Raw genomic sequence first — 12,594 nt, 5'->3', positions numbered from 1 at the left:
TTGCATGATCTGCCCAGCTGGCTTACAGAATGTATTTCCACCTCTCTATAGCAAGGTTTTATACCACTAACATCTGGATATCTCAGAGGCACTTTGAGAAAGCATTTCAGGTTTGATTTTTAGCAAACTTCGCTATCTCAAAAGGCACATGGTGTTTTCCCCACTGTTACTGTAGCACTGAGGTGCAGACTCAGGTTTGGGGAGTGTTTCAGTTTCTCTGGTGCTGGCAGGCACCCGAGCAATGAGTGGCACGGAGGTTATTTGGGAAAAGGGAGAGGAGACTTGGGAGCTGGAGGTGACCACAGACCTGGGTCCCCAAAGACCACCTGAAGCTTTTCCAGAGCACAAGCCATCAGTTCCACTGTCAGCAAATAAATGAGGCTACTGTCTCGTAGACAGAAATTCTCCAAGTAACTGCAAAAACATGATCCTAGACACAGCAAACAGGCCCACTTGCCATTTAGGGTCTTCTAAAACTGGACACGTATGTCATCCTTATTAGTGACTATGCTCAAAAAACAAATGCCACAAGAAAAGGAAACAGAGAAGGCAGATACAGAATCTGTTTTCTCCTGATAATAATTTAAACCCTAGCTCAACTCTATCTAAGCAAAATAAAAAAACCCAGGAAGCCTAACTGAGACACCTCGGCAACTGAGGTAATGGTGCACATAAAAATGTATGACTGATAAACAGATAGAAAACAGACTACAGATCAAGATGCCAGAACCCTATCCAAGGATGAAGGCAGACTCCACCAGACACCTGCTGGCATTATCTATTCAAAGAATATATGCAGATCATGAAACTATCAAATACAGCATTAAAGATAAGCAGCATGAACTGAACAGAGGGAAAGTGCTCAGCATATGGACAAAAATCCCCCAGCAGTTAAAAGTCAGAACAGAAAAGAAAGAGGATAACTTAACTGCAAACCAGATAAGGACCCAGCTACTTGTTACATAGACTAATAAACAGAAGGACAGCTGCAGCTGGGGCTGCCTGAAAGTGGGATGTTGGAGAAATGACCTCTCCTGGGCGTTGGCTAATCTTCCCTGCAGAGATCTGGTGCTTCCTGCTATATTATCACCATGTGAAAACATTCAAGTAATAAATGGAGCATGGAGTCAAGGTCTGGGAGGGGATGATGACTCTAGTAGGACCACTCACCCATAGTGCAAGTAGCCCTGCTTTGGACTGTCAGCAGTGATCTAGGATCCTGGAGGCATCAGCAACACCAGAGGCAGGGCTGACAGAAACCAGTGCCTGCAGAGGGAACAAGCCCTGAAAGGAGCCAGAAAAAGAACAGGTGCTTCCAAAAGTTTTATCTTTTAAGCTACGCTTGCCCTAGAAACTCATGTCTTTCATATAAACATCCAAGTCCACTCTGGCTCTGACCAAGTTCAGCCTCCCACTGAAAGGGTTTCACAGCCAGGTCTGGACTACATTAAAAACACCTTAACTTTAATCACTGTTGAATCTGCAGCCTATCACATGTTTCTCTGAATGTGAAGAAACCCTGAGATACAGAAGGGAGTAAGTCCCTTCTTTGCTTGTCCAGAAAAGTTGTGAACTCCCCGTCCCTGGAGGTGTTCCAGGCCACGTGGGGCTTTGAGTAACGTGGCTTAGTGGAAGGTTCCCTGGCATAAGGGCTGAAGATAAATCATCTTTCAACACATCCTGTCACTCTAAGGCCTAGATCAATTTATTTCATGCTGCTCACACACACTTTCATCATGATCCCTCTTCAAAGTCACATTTCTAAAGCAAACCTCTCCGTTCCTTCACGTAGCTTTAGCAGGTTTATGAAAATAAGCTTACCCTGTATTTTTTTCTCTTTTATCTAGCTTAAATTTTCATTCTGGTTCATGGCAAAGAACAGCTGTAGTCATCTTTTCATTGACAAAACCAGCCACGATGGAACAGAAACACAGTTATGTCACTCTGGCCTGACCATTCTTTGTTCTAATCCTCATTTTATTTACTGATTAGCATCAGCAGAACACCTCTGAAACTTTCTTTTTCCAAACTGCTGAGCCCATTTTCCTCTCTGCAATGTTAGGTTTACAAATTGGGAAATTACACCCTATCAGAGAAGTGGCAATAAAGGCAACACAAAATTAAAATTATATTCTCTGAACAAAAAACAAACAAGTGTTTTCTCTCTCAAGAGTCTGTCATATTTCACAGTGTCTCACAGCAACATGCCTACACTTTCAACACACTTGTACAAAGTAGGGAAAACCCACCCATATTCTGAGTGCAGTGTTATTGTTGCTGTGGCAACTACAGATCACAATTGTTTGCCTCTAGAGAATTACCATGAACACAAATATACACACCAAGGCATAGACAGCTGTGAGTCCTAACACTGCCTACAACTGGATGCCTAATGCTGCCATCAAAAACTGAATTTTTTTTTTTTTAATTAACTTTAACTTCTCAGGCACTGTCTCCATTTGTCTACACTGTTTTCACATTCAATACAGCATAGTTGGCAAAATGTCCTGAGAAACCCTGACACATAAGAAGTGTAAATGTCAGACTACTTAAACTCCACTTGTGAGTGAACAGAGTAGTTATAAAACTTTCTCTAGAACAGAAAATTTATTGATCTATCAGCTGGAATTTGCTGATATAAATACTTAATGCAAACCATAGGAGTCAGGGATTTGAACCTGCCCTCCATGTGTGCACGCATGAGATAAACAGTCAATACTGTCTCTCTTTAACACTACCTCGCACTGGTAACAGGAAAAAAACTACTTTCACCAGTTTATAATGTCATTTAAGCCAGGTGTAAGAGTTAAAATTCAAAACTTTACTACTTAGTGGTCCTTTAAAAAGAAAAAGTTTTACTTAAAACCAATACATGAGCATGAAAACAAGTACAGGAATTATTCAAGAAATGTTGAGAGCGGGGGGTCCTCAACTGTTTTAGGTTTTGCCTTGTCATTTTGCCTTCCCCATTCCTGCCCTATCTGCATACCAGGGCCAAATTGCACTTGAACAAGAAACCACAAAGAAATTGTTCTAGTCCAATTAGAGCTTTGTCACAAGATCAGGGCCTATGGAAGCAGCAAACACTCACCCAGTTCATGACAGTCAGCATTTGAAGTCTGTTTCTTGGCCTGAAATTGTTATTTAGTTTTTCTAGTATTCTGCACGTAATCCAAATAAATTATTTAAAAGAGCATTTTCTCGCCTCCCTTTTCCATCCCAGATGTCCCCAGCCTGACACACTCACTGAACTTGAAGACCACAGAATATAATCTCTCGCTGATCAACAATTTTTAACTTGCTATTCCATAGGGTGGTTGCCAGGTCTTTGTCTGGGATTTAGCAGCCAGATACACACTCAGGTCTATTTGCTTTTTGCTTAAGTCATCTAGGTAGGCAGTTCACATGCTTTGAGACAGCTTCCCACCCACTACACTGCAGAGTGTGACATGAGGACACAGGCAAAACTCCCATTATCCAGTCAGCCTCTCACCAGGTAAACACCAGGTAAATGTTGAGAGTGCTTAAATCTCACAAGGAAAAAGCAACCAGAAAGAGGGAAATGAAGAATTGTTCTGATGTTTAGTATTTGTTTGGCCTCAGACCATATAGCATGGCAACACTCATGCTACAGACTGATTGATTAACTTTCTTAGAAGTTTTCAGAACATTGAGTACCATTTCCTGTTGAAGAATAAAATAAATAAAAAAATTCTGGCTGGAAAAGCTGTCTACTTAATACTTTGGATTTTGGTTTTAAAAATTGCCTTCTATTTGGGTATTTTACTAACACTTAGAGGAATGACAGAACAAATTCTTTGGAAATTTGTGAATGTTTCAACATATTTTATTCAAAAATATGTTTACAAGGATTTTTTTCCCCTCACATTATTAAGATTGGGGTTTTTTTAAAGCCTGAAATTTTCTTATCATGAGGGAAGTCCAAAACACAAGAGAAAAAAAATTTCCACTCAACTCCACTAAGGATGAAACATACTGTAAGGAGACTCCATCCATAAAACCTCATACAAAAACATTTATGTCAGAATGCGTGCTTTTGGTTTTGTGTCTGTGCTCACCTGTGATTTTGCAGAAGCTGTTTAAAATGTTTTAAGATGGGGGAAAAAGGACTGGTGAAAAGGAACATTTCCAATCAAGGTCACAAGAAGGGAGACTGATGCAATCTCGCTCTGGGAAAGGACCACCCAAAGGGTTTCCCTTCGCTGTTTTTCTCCATGGGCTGTTCTCTCTGCTGGCAGAGGCAGCCCTGGCTGACCTGGCCGAGCCCTGTGCACAACGGGCTGGATTCCACCTATTCAGAAGTGACCCAACAAGCCTGACCAGTGCTGTGCTCTGAAGAAACCACCAGATAAAAGGTCAGAGAATTCCACTATGTCCATCTTAGCGAGTGCTGAGCTGGAGCAAAAATGGGTCTGAAGAGCAAAGCAGCTGAAGGCCAGGTGCTCATTCCTGTGACTCATTGTCTGTAGGGTCTCAATTCAGAGGAGATGGACTCCAGTGCCGTGTGCCCCTCAAAAGCTGGGGAGCACCCTTTGGCTTCACATTCTCAGAAAGGATCACTGGGCAGATGCTCCAGGGGCACTTTGTGTCCAAAGTGTGCCAAATGGGGACAGTCAAGGGATGCCTTCCCAAAGCACAGAAACTACATATTAACATAAACACTCTCACCACTATTAGTAAACTAACTGTAGAAATTTTTGCATCTGGCTGTACTTTCAAGAGCAGGCCTGAGTTTCTGGAAGATCTCCTTAGCGACCCTCACTAGACTATCCAAGCACCCAGGAGATGAAGTTTGGTACCCTCAAGGTTATCTGCGACTACTAAGTCACACAGAGAGGGATTTTTTTCACTCCAAAGTAAAACGTGGCCCATTGCCATGTTATAAAAATCATGTTACTTGTTACCTGACTTTGGCCAAGTACAAAAGGCTGGGTTCCTGTGGTAATGCCAAGCCCAGGCACTAGCAGCAGCACTTTGCAGTTTGGCAAGCCTGCCTGCAGTGCTGTCCGTCCTTGTGAGCCGTAGCAGGAGCCAAGGAGCAGCCAGAGTGTTAAACACCGTGCCAGGCTGGCAAAAGCACAGCAAATCCCTAAGCATCAGTGGCTCCCCCAAAAACACAGAGCCAGCTCTGTGCTCAGTGCCTAGACCCCTAGGCTGGAGCCCAAGAGTCTTCATCACTACTTTAGATTTTCTCAAAATAGAGCATCACAAAATTAGTGCTGGCGTGATTAATGTGCAGAGAAGGTTTCAGGGAACTTTATGCAGCTCTTCAGCGTTTATTTTTCCAGATCTTGTTTAACACAGATGAGAAGGAAAGTGCTTAAAAGGGGGAAAATTGTAAGCAGCTGATTCCAGTTGCACTTTTGTCCCTTGCCAAATAAAAAACTTAATAGGACAGGCTTTGTTTTCAAGGCATGAGGGATGTGGAAATATTTACACTCGTAGTATCAAGACATCAGCCATAAGGTTCAAGACTACTGTGCCAAACACAGTGAGAACACGTTGGAAAAGGCAGCACATGTTTCCAAAGCAGAGGAGAACGTGTATTTATTGTAATTGTTAGTGATAGCTGACCTGAACAGAAAAAAATGCCTTGGAGACCACCTTAATATTTGGAAGAAAGTCCCATACCTCTCTCCCAGGACTGTCCCAGGAGGATATAGAATCCTGGACCATTCACAAGTGACTGAAACAAGTTAGAGACTGGATTTATTGCAAATGTGAAGATTTACAAGTAAATCTTCACATTTACTGCCCTGTTCACAAGCACCTGTTTAACTGGGGACCCAAAGCAAGATTCTTCCTCTCTTCTTTACATCATGCCCTGTCCTTCATGTCATTATAATAAAAAGCTAATGGTTTCTATTGAGGAAAACAGTTTTACAAAATCTAGGTACTCAAAAGTCAGAAATTATCAAAATTAAAGTTGGTTTTGGCAATGTAAGTAATATTTCTCTATAAATGTGTTGAATTCAAATTTCATTTTTTCTTATTGCTTCTCATATAACTAAAATTTACACGGCTTTATTTTTTTGCAGTTGAGTGTGTTAGGTAGGGAGGCATTGAATGTAACAAATACTGCTGCAATTCAAAATGGAAATGCAGAATTTTCAATTGTAAAATAACAGCATTAGGAAATTGAAATGTAGCATAGTTCATACCAACCATGACGATTGTTGCCAGCGCTTCAGAGCAGCTTTTTTCAGTTAAAAACCTGATACTAACCCCACTTAAATCTTTAATGAGCTTCCATCTTTAGTTATCTCGCTTTGTTCCGTAATAAATTACCTTTCTTTCCTCAGCATTACATTTTCGAATGTCTCTATTGACAACCATTAAAGGATCCTTAAAGTTCACAGACTAACTTCTGTTAAGTTCCTAGAAAGCTAGTTTTTTATTTGACTTTACACTGCCCGAAAAGTGGATAAGAAAAGTCATGCAAAGAGGCTTGGAACTAACAGATCTTCTGACTAGTTAAATCAGAAAGCAGAGAAGTAAAACTGAAGTCAGACAGAAAAAAAAAAATTACAACGTTAAGAAAGAAAAGTTAACAAAACAATCTCTGATTTTGGGATCAGAATACATGTTGATTTTTGTAAAAGTTAAAGAAGATACATATACTTTTTTTCTTCTTTCTCTTTTTTAAACCAGTTCACTAGCATGCTTTGTACAGATAGTTATTCAAACTTAAGAAATGGTGGAAAGATAGCTTTAATATTCCAACTATCCCAAGATTCAGAGGCATGTCCCAGAATCCCTCCACGGTTAGTCTTTTATTTAAACTGCTGCCAAAATACAAATATGCAGATGACCTACAATGATAGAATTAAAATGAAAAGTTTTTCATTCCCACCAGCAGACAAGCCAAAATTAAGTTCAAGTGAACTTTTTTTTTCCCTCTTTGGGGAAACATGGCTGGCCTCATCAATGAAAACAGTGAAATTAAAAGCCCTCTGATATAAACATGAGAAGATGCTCATACAGTTTTTTGAGGGAATTTCCTCCGAACTTCTTTCCCTCAAAGTTAACAACCTTGGTACTGTCAGACAATAGATCAGGGGAATAAGGCCTATTCAAATGTCAGGGTTTTTGTACAGCAGTTGACCATTTGTACTACAGTTGCTACTTTTAAAGCAAAAGGTAACCTGGTATATCTAGGGTACTACAAAATAACCTTGAGAAGTGAAACTTTTTAATCATGTGTCTTAACCCTCTGAGCCTGAGTTACTTCTAGAGATGCCTAGAACTTAGGAAGGCATGGTAAAACTGCATATGAATAAACAATGACATTGGTTTTACTTTAAATATAGCTTGAAATAGTATATTTATTTCTTCACAGAATTTGTACACGCACATGCTTTGTTTACATTAATTACACTATTAAAAGCTTAATGTTTAACTTGCCAAATCTCATTGATCTATGGTAGAGGACTATATCCTCTACCATAACTGGTGATTTTGGGCATATATAACCAAAAAAAAGTGTATCATTTCCAAAAGTGACTGTATAAGTAAACTTATGTTTATGCAGTGATGACATTCCAGCATCAATGATTTGGGGAATACATGATATGGAAATAAAAAACACCCCAAAATTCTTTTGCAAATGCTGCTGAAGGTATATCATTGACCTAGACAGATATTTTTAGAACACAAGTCAGCTAAACTTCAAAGTCTGCTTCCCTGAGATATGAGAATTAATTGAACACAGAGTCTTTTCATCCTCTTTCAAGATCATTAATCTTGTTACCTCATATAGCACTTCTTGAAAAATAGTATTTCAATGCTAAATTCAAAGATCAATCATCCATTGAAGAGACATGCAGATACATGCTGACACATCAGGATTGTTTTAGCATCTAAAGCAGAAAACACCACTGTGTCCTCATGCAGTGCACTGCACTGCTCCTAAACAAAATGTGAGCAGTCTGCCAGGTATGCAGTGCAGATAGGAACTCCATCCTCTGTAATTCTGGGCTGCTTTTAAACCCAAGCTGCAATTTTTTACTTTAGAAAACCACCAATGTGAAAAACGACATTTTCATAATCATCCGTGCTTCCCACAGTGAGTGATACAACAGCTGCTTCTGAGATGACAAAACATTTTCCAAGTACCATTACCACAGCTTTTCTGCCCCAGCCATGAAAGGGTAACGATTACAACCTTCATTTCTCAGACCTTCAGCTCGATTTTTTTTCTGGTCTTTTACACCGAGTGAAATCTCTCTCATAGCAGTTCTCATGGAAAACCATCTCTATAAAAGAAGGGACAAGTCCTCTGTACGTTTAACACAGACACCTATGGCTTTCACATACCACAGTGACCTGGAGGGTCTAAACTCCACCTTTGCCTCTCACTCTCCAGGCACTCCTTTGGCATTTTTGAAGGTACAGGGCCAGCCACAGGGACCTGCCAGCTGCCTGGACCAGAGGGAGACTGGGGCTGTCACCATCCAACAGGCTGAGCACAGCGATGTGGGCACAGAGGGGCAAAGCAGAGATATCTCCCCTGCTGCAGCCTGGGCACGGAGCAGAAGGCATAGAGAGCCTCTCAGCACTGCAATAAGGAGCTCATGTAAAACCAGTCCCTGCTCCACATGAGATTCAGATCTGGCAAACTTGTCTTTCATATAGAGAGCTCCATTCTGTGCAGACGAGCAAGTGACTGAGCTTCTCCCCGCTTCAGCAAAACATTCTCTCCTTCTTATGAGGAAGGTAAGCAATCTGCCTGGCAGAAGAACTGTGTGAAAAAGTTTTTACTTTGCTTCTGAGCACTGCAGGTCAGAGTTGAGACTCATGTGATTTAAGGGAACACTGGTGGCACAGTGGTTCCACACATACCCACAATCTGGGTACATCCTATTCCAGCACAGCAGAAATCCCTGATGCTTGGCATGGTGCAGCACACTGCAGTGGGGCAAGAGGAGTGGTGGAAATTTTTTAAAAGTATTGATGGCATAGTCTCACAGGGACAATTAAATAGGGGGATTTTTAGGTGAGGAAAGCTGCAGTTCTGTGATGAACCCCAGCAAGGGGGCTTGTTCCTCCTGGCCCATCACTTCCCCGTGCCACTGGAGCCATCAGGGTCATGGACAGGGACAACACCTATGCCTGCACACACACTTGCACAGCCCAGCCACACTGCTGACCCAGAGCTTACTGCTTACTGCTGTGTGCTCGAGACATAAATCACCAAATGCAGAAGTGCCCACCACCAGCACCCATGAGACCAGAGTTCAGGGACAAGCACAGCACGTAACCAGATGCAGTGAAGCGTCCTCAGGCCCAGAAGAGCACGAGAAGAATCTTCTCCACAGACAACACCATCTTTGTATCACCTCAGCTGAATGGAAGGGCAAGATTTTGAAAGCTTAGAAAGAAAAACTGCAGTCTGTCAAGCCTTCATTGTTTGAGAACTGAGTCAGCCTAACGCTGTGACACCACAAACAAGCTGGAACAGTAAATGTTTGCTATTCCTGGTTTCTTCGGTGTTCCTATATTCATCAGTCATGGCATGGAATACCTCAAAAAAGAAGCTATCACTATTCACATGCCTTCTCCTAAACTAATAGCTCACAGTTCATTATAGGCCTTTATTGTTTGACTGTTTTAGTGTTGAGCAACAGATCTCTCTTCTTGCATCAAAACCTGTTTTCTGTCAAAAAAGGGGAAAACTGGCATAGTTAGATGAAGAAGTTTAATCTACGAAATGACATATTCCTTACTCAGCTTTAAAAACAAACAGTAGTAAAAAATGACACATAGCACCACTCACTCTGCAAACAGAAGAAAGCAAATAAATCTCAATGTTCTGTTGATTTTTTACCAAGCACACCTCTGCTGCCCTGGTTTCTTAGAGCACAGCTCAACTTCCCAGTGGCTTACTAGAGTCTTTTTCTGCTCAGCACAAACTTCCAGACTTAACTTCCTTGTCGCTGAAAGAATGCAGGAAGGCAGCAGGTGCATGAAGGCTTGAGAGACAATAAAAGGCAAGGGGCGGGGGAGAGCAACGTTTTTCTGCCTGTTAGGGATAAAGTTAACTAGGAGACTATAAGCAATTAGAAAACACCACCACAGCCAAAAATCTATGATGCTGTTAAGGATTTAATGCAAACTTGCCCTCCCAGAAGACCACTTGTGTGCGTGTCTGTGTGTTCTGCCTATCTCCATATATGCACTTCGCAATTCCATCAGGCACTTGGACTAGGCTGGAAGTGACTTCTGAGCTTCCCTTCTACAGTCCCTTAACCACGAAAGCAGTGCCTGGACGTAAGGATCCCCTACAGGGCACCCCGCATCTCCCCAAGCAGTTCCCAGAGGCGGACCAGCACCCGAGCTCCTGAAGTACTCCAAACTCTGCCGCAGTCAGCCCAGCACCGTGACTGACAGCATCCAGCAGCATCCAGCAGCGACTTCTTGCGAGAGCAGGAAAACCGCCAGGCGTTGCCGGGAAAAACGAAACGCTTGGCCGGCGACAGCAGCCCGTCCCCCGCCCAAACCCGCTCCTACCGCGGAGCTCTCCGCGCTGCTCCCGAGGCCCCTGGGCAGGCACGGCGTGACATCGCTGCCGCCAGGGACCGGCGCTGAGGATGCCGCCCGGGCCCGCCGCTCCGGGCGCGGCTCGCAGCCTCACCTGGTCCAGCGGGATGCCCAGCAGCGCGCTCAGCGGGTGCAGCAGGGTGGAGCCGGTGGTGCGGTGCGGGGCTCCGGGCGGCTCGGCCATGCCGCATCCCCCCCTCCCGCCGCCGCACGGCCCCGCCGCCACCTGCGCGCACCTCCCGCTCCCGCCGCCGCCGCGCCCGCTCCGCGCCCGCCCCGGGGCCCTCTGCGGGGCGGGGCCGCCGCTACGGCCGGGGCGGGGCGGGACGGGCTCCGGGGGCGGGCAGCGGGGAGCCTTCGCCATCCCTGGGGCCACATCTTCGGGGCCCGGGGGCGCGGTGGCCCCGCGGGCTCGGCGGCCCCGCGGGCTCGCCCCGGCCCGGCTCGGCTCGGCCCGGCCCGGCTCGGCTCAGTTCGGCTAGGCTCGGCCCGGCCCGGCTCGGCTCAGTTCGGCTAGGCTCGGCCCGGTTCTGTTCGGTTCGGTTCAGTTCGCCCGGCCTGGCCCGGCTCGGTTCGGCTCGGCCGGGCGCGCACGGACAGCCGTAGCCGTAGCCGCAGCGCAGTCTCCCGGCTCCAGGTTCCTACGGAAAGCACGCACTTGTCCCACACCCGCAGAGCCACGGTGCTTGCTCTCAGCTGCCCCAAGCAAGGGAGAGCTGGGGTGTCGCAGCCAGAACAGTCCCAGGAAGAACTATTTATTTACTTACTTATTTCTACCGAGACCCTTCACGGGGGAAAAAATGGAAAAATGAGTAGTAAGCTTTAAGGGATGTGTTTATCTTGCGAGTGAAATATGGCCATTAAAAGGTACTTCTGCCAAGCTCATCTTATCTGCAGAAGGAGTGTTCTTAGCTTGCCCCGGACAATGTGGTATTGTGTTGCAAGGAGAGCTCAGCGCTGCGAGCTCTCTGTTCAGTCGCAGCTGCTGGCATGCTCGGAACCTGGAATATCCCAAAGGGTCCTTGCGGGCTCGGTTACACACTCTTCAATAGGCCGGTCGTTTTCTTTTCTTCAAGTAATTGCCAACTGTGGTAGCTGAAACTGTAATAGTGGCTTAAAGTGGTATTGTGCCACGTTCAAATGCCCTGCTTATGCTGAGCAAGGGAGTGCTGTGCTGGAAAACCCAGGCAAAGGCTGTTCAGTGGGGAAGGAGGTTTACAGAAACAACATTCTCTTAGTATAGTTTCAGTGGTGCCAGTTTGCATGTATGTGAAAATATACCCATACATACATGCACGCATGTACTTTAAGTGGAGAAATTAAGAAGTTTGGAAGAACTGGATAGCCACGCATTAGAGTTCTTAACGTTTTCCATTATAAATTGCTCTTTCCAGTTTAATATTTGCCAGCCTGAAACTGTCCGGATGGAACTTTCCATGGGCTGTGTCTGCCACAAGTAGGCTTCTTGTTGAGCTTTGGCTAAAAACATTGATCTGCTTTTGGGAACAGAATAAAAGTGATTTATGACACACACACAGTACAGATAATATCAAAGCTTTTTTCACTGTGGAAATCTGGTACCTCTGGGAGGGTGACTTCAAGTTTAGACATGGTAGTTTTTTTGGAATCAAGGAAATGCCTTTCACTGTGTTTGTGAAACTGCCCAAGAGTCATCAACTGCCAGAGTTCTGCGGGGAAAGCCACACATAATCCATGTGGATACTCAGGGGTCAGCACATAATATTTCTGAAGACCATAAGCATTCTTCTCCCCTTCATATTTCCTCTGTGTGACTAGACTCCACCTATTTCTGCCACTCAGGATTGGGATATCACACGGCTCCAGGCACAGGAACTGCATGTCTCTCCGTATTCAGTGCTCAGCCATCTGGGCTTTGTGCGGTGGTGAAAACAGCTGATCCGGAAAACAGCTGGAAGGAGGGAAAGACAGATGGAAAAAGTCAGGCACAAGAGCCTAAGAAGGAAGGAGATGGAACTCTAAAGTGGGTTAGCACACGAAGCCTGGTGAAGGGAA

The 12,594-nt window shown here is 44.4% G+C and overlaps 1 protein-coding gene across 1 annotated transcript in view; it reads right to left on the bottom strand.

Annotated features, from left to right (window-relative positions):
- The window catches only part of MBOAT1 (membrane bound glycerophospholipid O-acyltransferase 1), a 54,775-nt gene extending 43,970 nt beyond the window's left edge, over positions 1–10,805 (bottom strand). The window contains exon 1 of the mRNA XM_014878015.2: positions 10,655–10,805. Coding sequence (XP_014733501.1) covers positions 10,655–10,744 — 90 coding nt within the window. The 5' untranslated portion in view covers positions 10,745–10,805. The remainder of the gene's footprint in view (positions 1–10,654) is intronic.
- Between the last annotated feature and the right edge of the window lie 1,789 nt (positions 10,806–12,594).

This window comes from Sturnus vulgaris, chromosome 1 (genome assembly GCF_052056855.1).
Source record: "Sturnus vulgaris isolate bStuVul1 chromosome 1, bStuVul1.hap1, whole genome shotgun sequence".
NCBI classification, from domain to species: Eukaryota; Metazoa; Chordata; class Aves; order Passeriformes; family Sturnidae; genus Sturnus; species Sturnus vulgaris.
This window is presented reverse-complemented; position numbering and strand designations above follow the sequence as displayed.